General features: G+C 43.9%; 1 protein-coding gene across 3 annotated transcripts in view; it reads left to right on the top strand.

Moving 5' to 3' along the window:
- The window catches only part of F13A1 (coagulation factor XIII A chain), a 124,856-nt gene that overhangs the window by 44,598 nt on the left and 58,372 nt on the right, over positions 1-21,886 (top strand). For all 3 annotated transcript variants that reach the window (XM_006181096.3, XM_032462451.1, XM_032462450.1), the window contains 2 exons: positions 10,648-10,766; positions 13,220-13,327. In XM_006181096.3, coding sequence (XP_006181158.1) covers positions 10,648-10,766; positions 13,220-13,327 — 227 coding nt within the window. The remainder of the gene's footprint in view (positions 1-10,647; positions 10,767-13,219; positions 13,328-21,886) is intronic.

Genomic DNA, 21,886 nt, shown 5'->3' with positions numbered 1-21,886 from the left:
CACCCCCGTCTGTGGGGACACCCCTGTGTAGATGTCTCTCTTTTAGCATCTGATGTTAAGTAAGCATCTGGTATTTCTGACTTTTTATTCGATGTGATTCTTGCTTTTTCCTTTAAACAAAGGAGTCAATTAAGTTTGGTGTAAAGAAATCAATAAATTTCCCATATCTGGATGCTTTTAATAGACAGTAAATAAATGTGACCAACTTGTATTTTATTATGACATTCGTCCTTACTCTTTGCTTTGTAATGATACGTGGTCTTGTGGACCCTTCAGTACAGAATGCAGTAACACACCAGGCCTGGTGTTCTGGGGGCGACACTAACCAACACCCCTTCCTCTCAGAGACCCTTGAGCCCAGACCAGAATTTGCATCCTCAGGCCAGAGCCGTTCATCCATCAGTCCACAGATATTAATAGTACCTCTCCCCCAACGCCCTTGACAACATAATTACCCATGGGTGATGCCACGATATTGTTTATTCATTCACACACATGAAGGGTCGGTGCTGAAGCAGGCACTGGGAATGTGGGAGTGAAAAAGGCAGTCTTTGTCCTCAAAGGGCAGCTAGTAAAGGTTTCACAAATGAGCTACTAGTGAGTCACACCCTGAAACGCGCTGAGATAAGTCACGGCACAGCAGGAGGACGTAACGGGGGCTCTGACAGAGCCGGGGAGCGGGGGCGACAGGTGTCCAGCCCCTCGAGCAGTGCTTGTGCACAGCAGCACTCGGAGAGCTGGTTAACTGAATTTTTGTGACATTTTAGCAAAGCTTCTGTGAAAGTTTTAAGCCCTTATTTATTCAAAGCGTCTATTAAACGCAATAGCATATCCCCCTCTCGCAAGTGTCCAAATCACTGGAGGCCCATTCATCTTTCTCAGACCAAGTGAGCGGTGTTTGGCGTGACATTACAATCAGAAGGGAGCCCAGAGAGCTCACAGGAAACGTCATTTTCAGTGGCATATAGAAGACTCCAGATTCAGGGTCCAAAGCTGTTCCTGGAAGGAGCAGGGCTGGAAATTCTAATGAGAATTCACCTGCCCGACTCACGTGGTCCATACTTCCTTACGTGGGCAGTGTGTTTCAGATCTTCAAAGGATGCTCAAAGCCAGTATCTTCCTGCATCCTGTGTTTCAGAAAGCAGGGTCCTTCTCCCACTCAGCCTAACAGGGTGCCAGGCCCAGCGCTAATGCCCATAAATGTTCGCTGAATTGAATTGATAACCACCTCTCCGAGAGGCCAGGACAGCATTATCAGCCCCGTATTTCAAGAGACAAAACAGATCTTGTGGTGTTACCTAAAATGCTCAAGGTCATATAGAACATCAGGGAACAGGCTGGGGCTAAAACCTGGATATCCTGATTTGGTCAGGGTCCGTTCTCTCATTTTTGGAGCCAGAACCATTGGCATCCTGTATTTGTGTAATAAAAGTAACAACCGGCCGGGAAGCGTCTCTGATATTCTAATCAACGCTGGAAAATCCGGCCTTTATAAATAAATAAATAAATAAATAAATAAATAAATAAATAAATAAATAAATAAATAAATAAATAAAAATAAATAAAACCAGGTTGATAGCTACAAGATCAAACGAAAGTTTTCATCGCAAAAAAGAAAAGAAAGAAAGAAAAATTAAGCATGCCAACAAGGGCACAGGCTCCCTTTGAGAATATCTGACATTTTCTTTGTAGAATTTGCTTCATGAATAATCATCTCTTCTGAAGACGTTTAAGTACACTAAAAAGTCCTTAACCAGCAAAACTGGCAAAAAAGCACAAATCAGATCAACTTCCCAAGCCGGCCTGAGCGGTGATGTAATCAGCCTGTTTTCAGGGACCGGACGTGGACCCCAGAGTGGAGGAGTCACTTGCCTGTGTTTTCTGGGTTCATTCCACCCCAGAGTTCACAGGGACAAAGGCAGGCCTCTAGAGAGGCTGTATTAAATCATTTTAGGAAGACAGTGGCTCTGGCCCCTTCCGGGGAAAAAAAAGCGCGGACTGGGAATACCGCTCCTTCGTGCACCTCAGCGTCTCCCAGTTCCTGTCGGTGGGAACAGTGTGTCCCCAGCGCACACAGCCTGCTGGGGTTCACCACCCCTCCTGATTTACTCCGAGATGGAGACACACATCATGGCGACACCAGTCCGGAGTCACTCTTCCTCTGCGCATGCAGCCACTCCCTCCAGGACTGATTAATCCCCACAGCACGTCTTCCCTCCTCCTTCAGCACTGCTCAGCTTTTATATGAAAGGGAGGCAAGGAGAAGGGGTTCCTCATCCCCCACTCACCATTTCTCCCTTCACCAAAGAGGTGAGACATGTTGCCTTTCGGAAGGGGCCAAGCCATGATCTCTTCTAAAGGAGCAGAAACAGAATCTGACTCTGATTTAAACTTCTTTGCAGTCTCTTTAGGGATAAAACATTATGATAGCATCCCCAGCTCCACAGTTTTCTTTGATCCCTTTGCTGGGCTTGACTTTAACGACCTTAGCAATGGGACTTGCTTTACCTTTAAAATATCATGTAAATAAGCAAAAGGAAAGCTGCAGCCCAGGTGGTGCTAAACAGCCCTCCTTCTCCCCACGGGCTCATGCACATAATCAGACCAATAGGCTCAGCATTCATTTGTACATGTTTGTTGTAAGTTCTTACTTCCTCTGGGTGGAGAGGCAAGTGGTAAATTCCAGGGGTGCCAGGAATCAGCCCTACAAGGGAGTCCCAACATTTCTCAGCCCACAATTTTCTTTTTTCAACTGCCCACTCCTCCCACCACAGGAATTGTAAAATCAATGGGGCCATTCTGCTTTATTCCTGGCCTCCCGTTAGTCACCCTGGACGGGTGGCTGTTTACAAGGCGTGTCGAAGGCGCGTCCGGGGGCAGAGGAGCTGGGTAGGGCGGGCGGGGCCGTTAGCCACACTCATCAAGGGCGCTGTGTGGGCTGTTTTCCTCTTGACTTTTATCGTGGTGGTGGTTTCCCGGAGGCTTCTTAGGATCAAGAAGTTGTCAGTCGGTCCATGGAGCTGTCACTTCAACTCCACGAGCTCGGGAGACCCAGCGTCCCCTGTCCGCTCTCCCGTGAGAGGAGTAGCTCCCCGCCCCCACACGTACACACACACACACACACACACACACACACACACACACACACACACCCCTGCCTGCTCACAGTTGGGATTGTTGGGGGACTGGAACACTAAGTTACTCGTCAGCTTGCTGTGCCTTTTAGCAGTGGAGGAGTGTCCTCCAGTTCACAAAGTGGAGAACCCAGTTTCCCCCTCTGGATCTAGAAGAACCTCACTGCACCTCTAATACTAACAAAAAAATTTACCAAAAAAACCAAAAGCAACACCAAAAAAAAAACCCAAACAAACCCAACAACAGAAATCTCAAGCAGTAAATGAGTAGGTTTTCCTGTTTTCATCAGCCTATCGCAGGTTTTTGAAGTCACCATGGTGAAGCCTTTTTTTTTTTAAACCTCACTTTGGACAACTGTATTTTAAAGTGACAGATCTGAATAAAAACGAGGGAAAGAAAGCACTGCTCTCTGCCCTCAATCTTCTTTTAAAATCATAAATAAATTTAAAATTAAAATCAAGGCTCCCCATTTGATTTCCTTCCCTTGTTGTGGATTCATGATTATGCCCCGTCCGCTTTGAGGCAAGATTTAATTCAGCTGCTGGAAGGGAAAGGGTGGTCCCGTTCTGGGCTCTCGAACTCCTCGCCAGTCATAGTTTGCCACCTAAATTTATAACTTCCCATCAATAATAACCCAAAGCCCAAAAGTAAATCCTTCATTTTCTTGGACTTCTCGCTCACTCTCCAAGCCCCAGACATCCACCCCCACCCCTCATTCTCGCAGTAGGCGTCTCCTGTGCTGTGTCCCCAGGCACTGTGTATGTGCTGGGCGCTGGGGTGGACAGTGGCCTGACCCGTCGACCTGGGACACAGCTTCATGTTCAAATCCTGGCCTCCCCTCTTACTAGCAATGTGACCTTGGGAAAGATACTTCACCCCTCTCTTCCTCAGTTTCCTTATGTATGAGATGGGGCAAATACGCCTTCCTCTTAGAAATGTTATGAGTTTTAATGAGTTTGTTCATTTCCGTACCACACTTAGGTCCTGGCATGTAGTAGATACTACACACATGCTTGTTTGAGAAATAACTCAATCACAGAACAATACAGAGCGGGATGAGTGTCACCGCAGTGTCCGTAGGCCACCACGGAACGAGGCTTAATCCAGCCTATGCCGGAAAGACAACAGCACAGGGAGACTCAGAGAAGGAGGGAAAGCGGTGACGATGTGAAGACACTGAACAAGGACATCGACCATAAACAAAGAGCGCACCAGGTGGCTCTTGAAGACAAATCAATGCCAGAACGTTGAACTTGTTAACCTCTTATTAAATGTAGGTAGTTTCATGTCAATGCAACCACATTTAAAAAAAACAACTGTTTTTCCAATGTTGAAAGTCTAATTATAGAAATAAAAAGCAATGAAAGCATAAGAAGAACTCAGAGATCTACAAGCCACTGTTACCATTCTGATGTACTTCAATCCATTTAATGTATTTTTGAACGGTTTTAATTTTTAATTGACAATTAGTTGACTGCATTGTCCCTTTCAAATACACACACCAGCACACACATAAACAGTGAGAAGCTGGCCCTCCCTTTTACCTCCAGTCCTGGCGCGTATCCAGAGAAAACCAGCTTTAACTGCGTAATGTCACTCCAGGTACTTTGCTATGATTTTACACATTGTGCATATACACATCTATAGAATTTGGATTTTATTAACCACCAATGGGGGGTGTATCATGAATGTTACTCTATACTTTACTTTCTTGCACAATGTATCTTGGAGAGTTTTCTGTATCAGTACAAACATATTCTTTTTAATGACTGTTTGGTATGGTTTTACCATAATTGATTCAGTCTTTTATCTACAAATATTTAGACTGCTTCCCATTTTCACATACACTCTGTGTACACGTCTTTCTGTAGAACAGATACCTAGAAATATTATTGCCTGGTCAAAGTGAATTCACATCTTAGATTGGCATAGATACTTCCAAATTCTTTTTTTAAAAAGGATGCAGTGTAGTTTACAACACAGCCACACCACATGAGAGTATCCATTTCTTTATACGCTCATTGGCACTTTATCTGTCCTTTTTCACCTTGTTTTTTGCATTTGTGTTTTCAAGCAGATTCCAGGCATTGGGTTATTTTACCCTTACCCATCTTAGCATGCATCTTTAAAAAGTAGACATAAATGTGTATGTGTGATATATGTGTGTTCACTTACACATATATGCATATGTGTGTATATGCACACAATACTCTATTATTAAGGCTACTGAAATCAACGAGTTCCTTTGTAGTATCCAATGATCGATCCTTTATTAAACTTCCTCAAATATCTAAAAAATGTCTTTTTTACACTTTGAATCAATGTCTGTAAATTAACTTGGTTGGCATATCTCTTAAATCTTTTACTTTAAGAGCAATCCTTTCCATCTGTTTCTTTCATGCCACAACCTTGATGCTAAAGTTGAGTCACTTGTCATGTAGAACTTTCCGTGTTGTGGACCTTGCTGATTCCATCCCCTGCTGCCATGTAATGTTTCTCTAGCCGCTGTATTTTCTGTTAAGCAGTTAGTTCTATCTGGAGACTCAATCAGATTCATCTGTAAGTGAATCTTTTTCATTTATCTCTTTTTTCATTTTAATTAAGTGGAGCAGAGAAGGCAAGAATACTTCTTAAGCCAAATGCTGTGTGCTTCCTGGGGCATTCATCCCATCAGGAGACGCATCATGTCTGATTGCCTCTCTTTTTGCGATGCTGAAATCTATCAGTAGGATCAGGTTTTATCAGTCTCATCCATCCATTATGAAATTCCCCATTAGCCTTTTAACAAATGATTTTAGCCTAGATCCATCATTTCATTAGGAATTGCAAAACAGTGGTAGCCTAATCTACCATTCTTTCTGCATTTATTACCATCAATTATTTTGGTGCCTTGAGGTACTATTCCTGTGAGAAGGTCTAGATGCTCCGTTCTTTCCTTATTTCTAAGTTTTTAGAATGAGGAGTTGACTCCCTAGCACGCTACAAAGGTAACCAATGAACTTTTTAAACTACTATGCATTTATACATGTTGAAATATTTCATGTGTTCTAATCCTTTGCAGTGACTGTCATTTGGGGGGAGGGTAATTTATTTTTAATTTAATTTATTTTAATTTAATTTTTTAACGGAGGTGTTGGGGATTGAGCCCAGGATCTCGAGCATGCTAAGCACACACTCCACCACTGTGCTATACCCACCCCTGCAATTTTTGATATTTGAATCGTCACACTCTTAGCCAGGTGGCGCTTCTGATTCCTTTGTCATGAGTCCTAGAATCTTTAAATAACCTCCCTGTTTTCTGGTAGGAAGAAATATTTCAGGCTAGTCTTGTACATTTCCAGACCCAGACGTGCAGTGAGTCATTTTTGTTGAGGAGCCCAGGTGCCTTTTATGGGGAGGGACGAGGAGGAGGCACGGTGCTTAGAGAACAGAACCTGGGCTCAAGGGCACTTGTTGCTGTTACCTTGGTTGTTTTTCTCTAGTTCTTTTCCATGGAAAGAACTAGAAAGTGTGATTTTTAAAGAGAAACTGCATCCTGAGTTATTATTGATATGTTCAATTTAATTTTTTGCTAAAATTCTTTTATTGGATATTTTATTATAATGCAATTAAGTTTCTGATTATTACTCTGATAAGCTCTGATTGAAACACTTCACGGTAGTGCACAGACTAGGAGAAATACGAAAGTGTCTTAATAACAATATTTGTTGGTGAAAAATCATGGTGAATGCAAACCTCAAAAAACCCATTTGTCAGTCATAAGAGCAAAAGCACAATATGGGAAGAGAGAACCAGGCTCTCCTTCCATATATGTTCTTTTTGTATTTTCCTGTTATATCTTCCCCAAACTGAGATATTCCACAGTAGTTAGAATGGTCATCACCCTTCACCCTAACGGAGGAGCAAAATAATGAGCAGTAACCCAGAGGCCAGCTAAGGAAGCCACTTGGGAGCCTTAAGTTGGGAGGTCTTCCAGTTTCACAGTGATGTATCCTCAACTTGTCTTATCTGTTCAGTGCGAAAACAGAAGTTAATTCTGCTGAAATGAGATTCCTCTCCTGAGAGGGTTTGTAACCGCATTCACTGAATTTCACATTCTTCATCTGTGAACTGGGAAGAAATGAATGGTAGGGACGAGATCAGTAGGGTCCAGCTCCAGCAGGTGAAATGACCATATACCAGGACAATGTCACCTCTATTTTGACTTACAAAGCTAACAGTGGTTTTAAGTTGGCAAGTTAATTACAGACCAACTACATCACAACCTTTTCAAATGGCAAAAGTACAAAAAAAAAAGTGTTACAAATATATTTCAGGAAATGTGCAGTCTAACAAAATAAAAACACTAAAAAGGTATCTTGCTGGAGGGAATTCAGCTTGGGAAAGTTATTACTGAAGCTAAACATTTTTATTTCATACAAACTATACTCAGAAATAGGTTTATGAGACTAATTTCTGGCTGAAAGTATCAAAGGGTTTATTTGTCAAGAAACAAACACCTTAGCTGACAAGGCTGGATAGAATGAGTCCAGACCCTTTCAAGATTTCTGCGGTGTTACGGTACCAACATATATCCCTTAATGGCAGAATGGGGTAATTATGGAATTAATTATCGCTAAAGTCGTTTTAAATGAAAAAAGAAATAGAAAACAAAACAAATTAAACTTGACACAATCTGACCATACATGCGTCAGTTTACAGTTTCAAGGTTATTTTACAAAATAGCTACATTTACACAATAGGTTCTATGCAGCATTCTAAGATGAAAGTTCGTTTAATTTACCTTGGCGTGCTCTAAATGAGCAAATTACACTATTTAAAGAATCAGTTAATACATTTTATTTATTCACCTTCTTTATTCAGTAAGTGTTTCTTTCTCTTGAGTCAGAAAGAGGAAAAGAAACGATCTTACATATAATTGATCAAGAGAGGAAGTTAAGCACACTAACAACTTAAAGAAACAGGTGGGGAGGGACTGGGGAGGGTCGGCAGTCGTGTGACCTTCACCCGGAATGATGCTCTTCAAAGATAAGGGTCGATTTTCTTAGAGCCATTTAACAAAGATTTTGAAGAAAAACTTCATTTTGTTGTCCAGCCCTTTAATGTTTTCATTCCGACTCACAGCCAGTCCAGCTACTGGTCTGCAGTAGCAGGGGTTAGGGCACAAGCTTCCAGCAGCTGCAATGCGAAGTAGCATATCCTGCCTGCAAGTCACTAAAAAAAGGAAAATAGAAGAATGCCTTTCCCTTTTAGATAAAAAGAAAAATTTAATTAAAAAGTTTAGGAAAAATAACCTTAAGCATAAAATGATTTGCAAAGGAATCTTATGTAACAAATGGCTTGATGTTAGAGCACGAGGTTGAAGTTTTCATTTCTTTGATTTTTGGTTTATACACCCTTTTCTCTTACCCTGAAAATCTTGGTTTCTAACACCATTAACATGTTTGCTTCTGTTACATTAGTTTCAAAATAGCAATAGCAATATTATTACTAGCAATAGGATTATTAAGATGGTCCATCATTTTTTTCTTTTTGTTTGTTTATTTTGCAGTTTTTCTTGTCCTTATGTTATATTCTACTGGGGACGTACAATGCAATTACTCTGCCTTAAAGTAACTTGAAATGGGTCTCTGGGTTTAGGTAGCCAATCTCTTACACAGTCATGTTTTCTTTCATTTTGGTTATATTTATTTAGAAATTGCTTTGTCTTTTATTTTAAGATAGTTTTGTCTTGTAACTTTACAAACCATTTCCATGATTCCAAAGTCAAACTTACAAAACAAAGATACTTCAGAGAGGAATGTTTAACTTCCAACCCTCCCTAATACCTCAGGTGATAATGTTGTTAAATTGGAGCTTATCTCTACACTTTAAAATATAAGCACATATGGAGGTCAGTATGGAGGTTCCTTAAAACACTAAAAGTAGACTTACCATATGACCCAGCAATCGCACTCCTGGGTATATATCCAGAGGGAACTCTAATTCAAATAGACACATGCACCCCAGTGTTCATAGCAGCACTATTTACAACAGCCAAGACATGGGAGCAACCTATATACCCATCAACAGATGACCAGATAAAGAAGATGTGAGATACACACACACACACACACACACACACACACACACACACACACACACACAATGAAATACTACTCAGCCATAAAAAGGAATAAAATAATGCCATTTGCAGCAACATGGACGGACCTGGAGATCATCATATTGAATGAAGTAAGTCAGACAGAGAAAGACAAATATCACATGTTATCACGTACATGTGGAATCTAAAAAAAAAAGTGATACAAATTCTATTTATAAACCCAAAAGACTCACAGACATAGAAAACAAACTCTGGTTACCAAAAGGGAAAGTGTGGGGAGGGATAAATTAGAGGCTGGGGATTAACAGACGTGGCATTTTATCCTCTTTGACTTACAATTCCTTTGTCATATATTAATCTCATAGATAGATGCATACAGTAACATCTATTTCTAGACCATCTGTAGGCTAGTCTATCCCTACTCCCCAGAGATTCCGATGCAACTGCTCTGGAGTTCAACCCAGGAATCAGGAGTCTTTAAATCTACCCCAATGACTGTAATGTGTAGCCAAGTTTAACAACTTCTAGGCCAGAGAGACAGCTAAAGACTGATCAGGGAATGAGGAGGAAAGAACCCTGAGAAGGTAACAGGATGGCAGGTATGACCTGGGCCAAAGAAATGTGATGAACCGAGTCCCCAGTCAGAACCAAATTTACTATTTCCAAGCCTGCAAACTGACCTGAGTACAACTCACATCTGCGTGCTCCTGCCTGTGCTAAAGATGCCTTCACGGCTCTCACGCCTGGCCTGGGGATTAGCTCCAGACTGATCACTGAGTAGGCAGATGGGGAGCGAGGTTTTCCTGAGATCGTAGCCACAAGGAAGGAAAATCCTTGCAATGGAGGGAGATGACCGCGGAGGCTTGCTGGGCACCGACCAACACACGCACGAGGATTGCTCCTCAGAAGGAGACACGCCCCAGCCTCCCTCCTCCGGTCTGATGGGCCACCAACCAGGCATGGCCGATGATGCGCCAGCTTCTCATGTGCCCCAGACTTCTTTCAAAGCCGTTTTCAACTCTGTTAATGTTAATGGTTTGGAAATCATTTTTGATCTGTATTACAGTTTTGTGTCTGTATCATAGAATTCTGATTCTGGAACTACTGATGCACTGGAATGCTAACGTGTCCAATGAGACTTGTCAGCTTAATTGCACTACTTGGAACTTAAGGAGCCAGAGTTTGTCAGCATTTGGCTGACGCATGTCACCATTTACAGGCTGATCTTGGCTACTCATTAAGTTCACCGTTCTTAAAATTATATACTGTGAAATGAACTACTTTTGGTGAAAGAAAAGACTTTTTTTCCCATCTAGCTGAGTAATTGCAGTTTAGGACCAAAACCAACTTGCAGATGTGTGAAAGCATTCTGGTTTCGTAATAGTCACTGTGTTTAAATTCCGATGCAGAGGATGCTGTGTACCTGGAAAATGACAAAGAAAGAGAAGAGTACGTCCTGAATGACATTGGGGTCATTTTTTACGGAGACTTCAACGACATCAAGAGTAGAAGCTGGAGCTATGGGCAGGTGAGCCATTTAAAATCGGTCATGGTCAAGGACATTTTTACTTAATATTTTTGTCCCAAGTGTCACGGCAGGGTGATATGTCTCGATATTAGACAAGCATGATTCCCTGCTTTTCAGGATCTGAGACTCCTGGGTGGCCTGGGAATAGAGACTTAGAAAGGAACCTGCATAATTTATCGCTGAAACCACGTATTTTCCGTTATCAGTGTTACAAAGATGGGAGGTTGCATGGGTGCCGTGGCATTCCAGGGAGAAGGGCTTTGACAGCTGAGCACACTGAAATCTCATGAGCTCAGGCTTTGCTCTTCAGCGTGGAGTGAACCCGCATTTTTCTTTTCTTATAAGGAAAGGTGTTTTGATAATGATGCAAAGGATACAGCAAGGCAAGTGCCCAACTCAAAGAAATAACTTCTTTAAAGTGTTGGTGAAAAGATACTGCTAATGAGAAGAGAGTGTTGCCATTGCATCAAGGGGGGCGGTCTGGGCTTCCACATCAAGGCATGTGATCAGCTGCAGCCTCGATTTACTGTCTGGATATAAGGTAGCAAATGGTACTTCGTTTACGATATTCAGTAATTCAAACTGTTTCAGCTTGGTGTCTTTAACAATGGAGAAATGAATATTTTTTTTTTACCATGTGTCCACAAATGGATGCATGTCCTGTGACTCAGAAATGACTTTCACTAGCAGCAGAAGAGCAGGTAAATGTGTCATTTCACAGTGTTTTGACTGAGATGGTTGGAGTTGTGCACCATCGTTCTGGGTATCTGGAGGGGGAGATTTCACAGAAACTGCCTCACAGAATCACACAATACTTTCCTGGCTTCTGATCCTTGTTTAAACTTCCACATGGGCTCTCGCTGCAACTCTCCACCTGCTCCAGCCTGATCACTGGGACCCCTATCACCACTAGCTCTTGTCTTGTCCACCCAGCTTTGTGTCCTGCTCCTTCACGCCGACCCCTCAGAGCCACAAGCCCGGCACCCAGGCTTGCCCGCCTGCATCCCTGACATCCGGCCAGGCCAAGGATGTGTGTGCTCTTTCCCTGTTTCTGGACCCCCGCCTGGCTCCCCGGTTCCAAGCCCCTTCCTTCCTGAGTGATGTACAACCTGCGACTACTGCTTATTGTCTTGTGCCCTTGCATCGGGTCCCCTACTCCTAACCTTTAGTTGTGATCCTGTTTCCCCTGTGTGATGAGAGGGAGAGCTAATACGGAACAGTGCCATCTGCGTGGGCAGCAAGGAGGACTGCGAAAGGGTCCCAAGCATGATCGGGGCGCCCTCCCGCCAGCATGCCTTTGGATAGACACTTTGAGCACAGCCACTGCCTGTCTCTACTGTCACCCAGAGTCGCCTCATTTGGGTACTTTGGTCCAAACAAGCAGCCAAGCCAGTAGTTTGCAGTGGGGCAGGAAAACAGCCGGTTCCACTACGTCTTTGCCTCTCCAGCTCACGGCTGTCCTGCCCCGCAGGCACAGCTGAGGGACAATGCCTGGGAAGAACCAGGATCGTGAGTCCTCTGTGCCCTGAAGGGCTGGGGGTGACTCGTCGCCGCAGCATCACGCCAGCTGAGGGCGCAGGCACAGCTGGCATTCCGACTGGATTTTAACAAGGAAGCACACGGCACTGAGCCGTTAAGGCTGTGGTTTCTGTCATAAGTCCTCGGGTGGGGAACATGCAAGGTTTCTGTACGCAGAGAAACCTCCTGTACAAGGAGGCACAGTGTAGGTGTAATCTTCTGATTTTGTCATTTTAGTACTATTTTGTCTTTTTTCCTTTTTTAAGAAAATTCTGGTGGTGTGTGTGGCTGGAGGTTCTTTCTAGGGAAACTGAACTGACTAGCTGACTCTTCCCTTGACAATACGATCTCCTTTCTCTGAGCCCTCCTGTCCCCTCTTTGACCCTGGGATCCACTTTGTCTCCGAAGAGCAGCACCCTTAGACAGACACTCACTGCCCGAGGTCGCCCACGGCTCCCGGCGCGGGCGGCACCGACGGGCCGCGCCGTCTGAGACGTGCCCGAGAGCCCTTCACTTTCGAGATGCACAAGGACTCATGTTACTTTTGAGGTCTCAAGACTTTGGCCTGACTTTTCGTAACTGGTTCACTTCATTGCCGTGGGCACTGGAGCCAGTGGGGTGGGGAGAGCCTCTGAATTAACCTGCATGATTTTCTGAGGAACTTCAAGTCAGGTCATGATCTGAGTACGTCAGCGCTCTAGTAGTTCCGTGTGTATTTCCAGCTAGCTTTTACATTCTTACTCATCTTACTGAAAAATAAAAGAGGATGTCCCCTTCCTCCCACCGTCATATTTCACACTAAGGATTATGGGTGATGACCGTATAGGAAATACGCATTTCTAGGTATTAGGTTGTGGTTTCATTTTACCTTTTGGCAGAGGCTATCTTGCTTGCAGTGTGGACATTAAGTAGTCTCCCGTTTTTTCCCTACATAGTTTGAGGATGGCATCCTCGACGCCTGCCTGTATGTGATGGACAGAGCAAAGATGGACCTCTCCGGCAGAGGGAATCCCATCAAAGTCAGCCGCGTTGGGTCTGCCATGGTAAGAGCAACCCCGATTACTAAAATCAATTACACCTGTCATTCACTGCAGCGTAGATGTCAGTTCATTAAGCGTTGTTGATATGGTGGCGTACACTTAATAAACTTTTATTTGGAATAGCCTGTAATTCCCTGAACTTGTCAGGTGCCATGAAACAACATTCTCATCTCTGTGCTTCATGTGGCTTTGGCTTCAGACAAAGGCTGATAGATGGCATCATAGTATAGATCACTTGTTCTTAAGAAACCTCTTGCCTAGGGATCGAGGCATGACCGCAACAGAATGCCAGCACCATAATCAATCAATCAGCAATCGATCAATCAAACATCAAGGAGGGCCAAAAAAAAAAAAAGCAAAAACCCACATGACATAGCTTTTCTCCACCTTCACACCCATAGCAAGAGAGTAAAGAATTACTAATCCTCGCCTCCATCACAATGAGACCTCCCCGTAGGGTGCTGTAGTTTATGAAACGGGTATCGATCCTTCACAGCGGCCACCTGAGAGACGTGGGGAGGAGGGGTGCATGTCTCACGCCAGTTTACGAGGTAGGAAGCGGTGTGGTGCCAGTTTGTCAGGGACACAGCCCCAGCTAGAACCCAGGTCTGCTGACCCCAAACCTAGACGTTTTCTACCTTCCGTGCTGGTCTCCACAGGAGATGGTGGAACGTGGAGCTAGGTGCTACTTCATTCAATCAAAGACTGAGCAAAAAATATTCCTTTCATTACCAATTTCCTTAAGGTTTATTTTTAAGAAATCTGTCTGTAAGAATGTTGTCTTTGAGTTTGGGTTGAGTTAAGTGAAATCAAATGTTTTTCATATAGAAATATTCAGCTGAGAATGATATGAAATGTCATTTCTGGTTAGCTCTTAAGAAAAAAGATTGTTTTATTTTATTAATAACTAGGCTACATGTAAATTTAAGAGAAGTGGAGCTTAAAAAGAGGGCTAAAAACTAACATCTAAAGGCAGTTTTGTTTTCACGTGTTAGTCTACGTTGCATACTGAAAAGAAAATGAATTCTAAAGAATTGGGGGATTTCTTGATGGTAACTATTTATAACAGCATCCTTTGGACCGACAATCACTGCTTCCCCGGTTTCACAGACAAGGTTCCCTTTCTTCTTCTCCTTTGAAGTTATCATGACGGCTTTGCAGGGAGGAGGGGAGCAGCAGCTCTCAGTGGCTGGATGTGAGTTAATTCCTCCTGCAGCGTTCTGAACTGGCACGCTCAGCAGTCCGAGCTCGCTCACACGTTGTGCGCATTCTCACGAATCCAGGAACCACTGCCGAGCACAAGCCCAAGCAAGAGGGAGGCGAACCCCAAGAAGCTAACCCAGTACTTTCTTTGGTGGCATCTGGCCAAGTGGAAGCTGCTAAGTTTTGAATTAAGCACATAGTCCTAATGCAAATTGCCTTGACATTTTATTGACATAAAAAGCCTCTGAAGTTCTAATTTTGAAAATCTGTAAGCCACTTTCAAGACTTAGCACTAGACAGAAACTGTTTGGAGGGGGTAGTTTTGTTGGTTTAGTTTTATTTTGGGGGTCAGGGGAGAGGCCCCACCCTGGGGAACGTCTCTATTTCCACCACCACCGTCGTTCACACACACACACAATGTACGTTAGACAGTTTTCAAAAGCTTTTTACATCTATTTTCTCCTTCAGTCTTTAAAAGGGCTCTGTGAATCTTTCCCAAATCTATTCAGTCATAATGATTTTAGAAATTAAACATTGATCCTCCAAAAATCAATCAAAGAGATGAAACTTTCCCCCAAAATCAATTGTTCTCTGGTCACCCAGGGAGGTTCTCTCCTGTTCACAAATCCTGAAAATCTATCATGAAATTGCTGAGAGAAGTTAAGTAAATACTGGAAGAAGAAAAAAACCCTCAAACTTCTCAGTTAAAGATTTACCTTAGAATAGGAGATGTTTTTAGGGAGCCTGGAAAGAAAATGTTCTGAAGTTGTGTGTGACTGGCCAGAACCCTGGCTCCGAGCAGTGTGTTTTCTCAGGGGGCTGGTCCACCCGCTGGAAGAGCAGGGAGCCTGCGTTGTCGTTTGAAGGCTCTTCTCAAATCTCTCCCCAGCCTGATCACAGAGGCTGGAAGCTCCTTTCAGAGGATACAAATGCTGGAGCAGGATACATCGACATGCAAGTCACCTGGGATGGGTAACTCACAGACTTCAGTCCATGCTGAGATGAGGCATGGAAGGCAGAAATTTCCTGGAGCAAATAGCTAGCGGGAAGGAGTGGGGATGAACAGCTTAGCCCTGGGGGCAAGAGGCTGAAACAGACAACCGGGGCCCCATAGACAAATTTGCTTGCTGCGGTCACGGCCAAGTCCAGCACTGAAGATAGGCAAGGAGTTTGCAGAGAGCGGGTGGGTGCATGATGCTATATGAACACAGGTAATAAATAACTCAGGTTCTGCTAAATTCCAATCATTCCAATGATGACAATAATCATGGAAATTTGGCTTTGCAGTCCCCAGATAGAAATTGGTCTACACAGTTCCCAGATAAACGTCTTTGTACCCAGTGTTTATGACCTCGGAGAGCTCTTGGTCATGGCGGCTGTCCTGCACACGAGAGGATGTTTGAGGATATTTAGCTGCATCCCTGGTTTCTACCCAAGAGATGCCAGTAGCACCTCCCCCTCCAGTTGTGACAACCAGGAATGCCTCAGATATTTCCAAATGTCCCCTGGGGCTCAAAACCACCCCCAGTGAGGACCACAGCACTAAACCACTCTGTGACTCAGTTTCCTGGCCCGTGCAATGGACATCACCCTCTCTTCTTGCCCACAAGGAGGATCTGTCTTCTTACCTCATTCGAAACCTGCTGGTTTTCATTCCTCTGTTGAAGAGAGAGTGGAGGCAGTGTCATGTGGGAAGGGCCCTGGCCTAGGTCACATCGGACCTCTGGGTTCTGACTCCTCCACTAACTTCCTGTGTGACCCGGGACAAGTCACTCAGCCTCTCCTGCCTCACCTCATCTTTAAAATGAAATTTTGTCTTTATACTCAGATCACAATTGTCATTCCCAGTAGCAGCAAGAATAACCTTTTCTTCTTCAAAACAACATTCTTTCTTCTATTTTTTCCCCCTTTATAAATTCAGTATCTTATTTAATTCTTATTTTGAGTTGCTACTACTTCACTTTGATGTAAAAATCGGAAAAGTTTATGACAATCTGGACAGCCTTGGGCTACTGGGCTTTCCCAGGAGAAAGAAAGTCTAAAAACCCTGTAATCTCATTGTCTGGGGGCTGGTCCTGAGATGCTAGAACCTTACATAAGCGAACTTTCTTTATTGAGGCTCTCCTAAAGACGGTGGTGCATTTTACCTAAGCTACACTGCAGGTTGATTGAAGAGAGAAAATGTTTAAAAAGAGGAAATAAGAAAAAAGAAGGAACCAGCCCAGTTATACTGCCTTCTTTAAGTTACGTTGCTTGACTGCTGTTTGCTTGCCACCTCATCTCTGACACGACAGTCCCCAACAGGACAATTGTCGGGAAAATCTGAGAAGGATGCTTGGTGCCATCTGAAAACGTATTTCACTCACAGGGCACTAATAGCGCATCCCATCACTGGCCCTAACGCCTGTGAAGTAACCCGACGTGGACTCTGAGCCCTGGCCAGACTATCAGAATAGGTGTTCTGTGCCAGGTGACAAGAACAGCACGGTCCCAGGGAAAGGACAGGCGGTGACAACAGCCTGGCTTTACTGTCGGGTGGTTGCTGGTCCCTGCTTGTTTCTGCCCCATAGCAGATTGGATATGGCAGCAACTGTGGGCGGAAAAGTTCTCCAGGGAGGCGCACAGCCGCCCTGCAGACACTGCTCACGCACTCACTGTAGAAGCCCTGACGTCCCACCTCGGTGCATGGTTGCTCCTTTGAATTGCAATTTACCAGCAGGAGAGCTGTGTTGATATGCGCACAGAGCCAGCACGTGAGACCTGGAAGCCTCTCCAGGGCCTTCAAGGTAAAGAGGTGGAAGCCCTCGGGAATGACGTCGCTCCAGCTCGCACCGCAAATAAGTGGCTGGGCTGGAACCAGATACTGTCCTTGCTCTCAGGTCAGATTACCTTAGAGGGCCACTACCAACACATTAGGACCGATGACACAATTACAGCACCAAACTAAGCAGCTTCTCCCAGCAGAAAAGGACCCAAGGGGACAGGTTCCAGAACAGGTGAATTTTGATATAGGGGAATAAGTGAAGAAAGGTGTAAATCGGAGAATTCTAAATAGCCAGAGGCATTGGGGAAAGAGTTCCCAAAGAAGACTAGGTACCAAATATGGCTTGATGGTGGTACTGGTGGCTGTGATGGTGGTGACGGCGATAGCAGTGAGGATGGTGGTGGTGGTGATATGGTTTGATGGTGGTACTGGCGATGGTGGTAGTGATTGCTGTAATGATGCCGATGGTAGTAAAACACTCAGTGTTAACTCATTCATTCAACAAGTATTTACTGAGACTCTCCAGTCTAGGTACTGGGGTACAGTTGTAAACAAAAACACAGTGTCTGCCTTCACAGAGCTGACAGTCCAATGGAGAAGACAGGCTGGTAAGCAGAGCATTTCAGCACAGTTTTGGCAAAGTCTCTGATGAAATAAGCAAAGGATCGCGTGAGAAGGCGAACCTGTCAGGCTTTGCTCAGAGTTTTCCGAGGACAAAGCAGTGTCCTGACAAGTGTTGGGATATTGGACGAAAAGGTAGAGGACTAGCTGGCAAGGGCCCAGAGCAATAATGAACCATGTTGTTATGCATGGAAACCCTTTCTCCACGGTGGAAGTTAAACCCAAATAGCCAGTCATCAAAACCACGGCAGGAAAATGCAAGCAGGGGAAGTGTGCTCCTCTGGGGACTTAGCTGATTCGATCATAACTTTAAAAGGAATAAATAAGGTGACATTTGGGGGAAATTTGGAAGGACGGGGAGAAGAAAAAATGTCAATATACTAGTTACATATTTTAAAATTCCAGTCTTTACACTGTTGCCAGCCTGGACTTTCCTGCTTCCCTTGAGATGTGCACATTTATTTCTAACCCTGGTCTTTTGCTAATATCGAACCACCATGCCCTCATTAATCCCCATTAATACTCTATTCTAACTGTGCCATTTGGGAACTAACTCAAGATTGAACGTTTCTTTAAATCAATCGATGTTCAGTGCACTCTTTAGTGTTATATATTAAAAAAAAAAAAAAGTCTTGAACTCCAGCTAGTAAATCAGACTGACCAGAAGTGGTGGTCTGTCCTGGAGTCTCCTAGCGCCCAATGCAAGATGAATGACTTAGGTCTTGGAGGCAAAATGGGCTTCAGAGATGCTCATCCCCAAGCAGATACGATCTCACAGAGAACACTGAAAATAAAGTTACTTTTCACTTTGTCCATGTTTCTCCTCCTTCTCCTTGTCCCAGTATCTAGGCAGCACTTTTTTTTCCTTTCCAAGTATGAAAAAAAAAACATGACATCACTCCTTTGATATTTTGCCAAGCAGCTCCACAGGAGGCTTACTAATAAACCAAGTGGTTTTTTTTTTTTTTTTAATTTTCCCCCACCTGTTCATTTGGGCATCCCACGGGAAGCTTCACATTCAGCAAACATTTTCATGCAACAAACTATTTCAACTATTCAGATTACATTTTAAAATTCACCTGGGTTAGGAAATCCCACCCCTCGGTTAGACCAAATGAACTTTAGAATCAGAAATAAATGGTTATTTCTAACATTATAACATGAAGTCTATTCCCTGGTCATACAGACCAATCACAGTACAGCACCCTAACAATTTTATTTTTAAAAATTAAAAAATTAAAGCACTGCAGAACTACTCCTTTGGCTTATAAGCAGCTAAAAACACTACTTTTTTGGAGCAAACTGTCCTGGAGAAATCTGAGGACTCAAGTGTTCGAGGGCCATTGTCCCCAACCACCTCACCATCGAGGACCTCTTCACATTTCCCCGTGTGGATCTTATTTTGGGGAGAATTTCCTCTATCAAAAAAGCATGATTATATAATAATAATTTGTTTCCTGATTCTTGCATCAGAGATTTACCTAATTGCCAAACAGAACTTCTGACGGGAGTGGTGGTGCTGATAACCACCAGACATTCAGTGCGAGCACACCAAATAGGACTCGGTGCCCCCTTGTGAAGGCAAAGGTACAGCTTCCTTTTGCGGTTTGGAAGAGCGGCAGTGACTCACACACACGCATGTCATTGCAGATGCCTTAGAGTTAAAGTTTGCAGGCTGGAGACCACTACCAGATGTAGGCTCCTTCGTGGATTTTGGCTCCCGTCCAGCATTTCTGGAGCTCCGACTCTATCTGCTTTCTTATTTCAAATTGCTGTTTTCTCTCCCCGTGATTCATGTCCAGGGATGTCAGGAACGACACTCCTCACTTGGGGATCGCAGGGAAAGCTAGAGGCCTCTGCTGCTCTTAACGACCTCCCCCGTGGGGACACATCTCCGTCAGGGGGAGGTCCCGCGGGTGGCAACTTTGGAGAATCCACTAGTTAGGGTTAGTGAAAAATATTATTGTAGTCCAACTCGGTAAAATCTAAAACACTAATTCTAAAAAGACTTTTTTACCTTTTAAAGTTGGGGTCCAGGTACCCACGAGCACAGGAGGCACCGCTGTGGTTCAGGAAAGACCAAGGGAACCCAGTGAAGAGTGGGAGGCACAGAGTCAGGACGATCTCTAGTGCCTTTCAAACTAAACATCACACCATGAGGGCACCCTGCTCACTAGGGACTTTCGTTTCTGTTTATTGAAGAATTTTTAACAATTGGCAAATATATTGGAAGCCAGGAGAAAAATAGAATTTACCTAATGGAAGTTGTTTTCATAGCCAATTTTGAGAAATTGTATTCATTTCATAAATAACCAACATGCAGATGAAGAGACAGAGGTGTCAGGAAGTTAAATGACTTATCCAAGGTCATGGGTAGACGTGGAAGAGGATCTCAAGTTGCCTGACCCCACTGTTCCACACCCAGTGTTATGTTTCCCCCAGGTTTGTCCTCTGCCTGTCCTCTCTCCATATCACATGAGCCCCTTGGGTACAAATGCAATGTCTTTTACAAGCCCTGTCTTATTCAATCCTTCTCTTATCAGTGGGGGTGTGGAGGGGGGTCGAGGGGACAATGAACTGTTCAGACATCATATTTCTCTTACGGCAAAAGCCGGCAGTGTAATGAGGTTTCCATTTGTGGGCAAACAGCCTGGTTTCTCAATTATTCAGGCCACATTTCTTATGCCTGTCCTCCCCATATTTTTGGAGAAAAACAGACATTTATTACAAGCCATCTCTCAAATGTGATAATCATAGTCAATCTGAATGTCTGCTTCCCCTGAATTGCTTCCTGGAATGAGGTTTCCACGCTGCATCTATTTTGTAATCACATCGGCTATTTCTGAAACACAGGGGTGCTTCCCTGTGCTCCTTCCAAGCTATGCAGTCGGGGCTGCTCTGGTCCCCTGGGGCTGACATCCCCAGGACGGGCGGGCGAATAGAAATGCAGCTAAGCCCTTTAGGAAGTGAACTCGCAGGTCCGTCCACACTGCATCCCTTCTCGTCCTCTCCTCCCCTCTCCTCTCCCTTGACATCCTTTCCTTTCCTCTTCTTGCTCTGCTCTTTTCCCTTCCCGTCAATCCATCCATCCATCCATCTGTCCGTCCATCCATCCATCCTTTCATTCACATATTTTCGGAGGTCTGGTCTATACCAGCCCTGGACCATGCAGCAGTGGGATAGCAGTGGAAAAAGCAGACAGTGCTGGAAAAGCTGAAAAATCTCAGTCTCTCTTTCACTCTCTCAGTCCACATTTGGTTCTTTGTTTCATGATTATCAATTAGTAAAACATGTTTTGGCCAAATAAGAATCCTCAAGTTACTAAGGGAGACAAGGTTAACAATCTCTCGTTGCAATGATTTTCATGAAGAATGAACCTAATGACCCACTCCTTGTCAGAGCCTGGGTCGGGTATATAAACCGAAGCACATTTGCAGAACATTGCACATTTGTGGTTGCGTGCTTCACACGATAGGTTAGGGTTATTAGCTCATGGCGGCAGGGGCAGGGTTGTTTTTGAAGTAAAATTAACACACAATGAAATACATGGATATTAAATGAAAAATTCAATGAGTTTTGATGGGGTTACTCACTACCCCAGCCAAAATGTAGACAGTACCACCAGCCCAGAAACTTCCCTCGTGCTCATTTTAGTCCATGCACATCACCCTAGGCCACCACAATTCTGATTTCTTACAGTAGGTCAGATTGCCTGTTCTTAACTTCATTCACATGCCTGGATTCACACAGTATGTACTGTTTGGGGCTGGCGTCTTTTAATCAGTCAGTTCTCTCACAGGTCTTTAAGTTGTTCCTTTGCATCGCTGAGCAGTGTTTCCTTATATTCCATACCCCAATTTATCTATCCATTCATCTGCTGATGGACATTTGAGATGTTTCCATCTCAGACCTATTATGAATCGAGCTATTATGAACACTCTTGTACAAGTCAGTTTGTATACATGCATTTTCAT

The sequence above is a fragment of the Camelus ferus genome, chromosome 20 (assembly GCF_009834535.1).
Source record: "Camelus ferus isolate YT-003-E chromosome 20, BCGSAC_Cfer_1.0, whole genome shotgun sequence".
Lineage (NCBI taxonomy): Eukaryota > Metazoa > Chordata > Mammalia > Artiodactyla > Camelidae > Camelus > Camelus ferus.
Note: the sequence above shows the minus strand (reverse complement) of the source record. Positions and strands in the feature narration are given on the sequence as shown.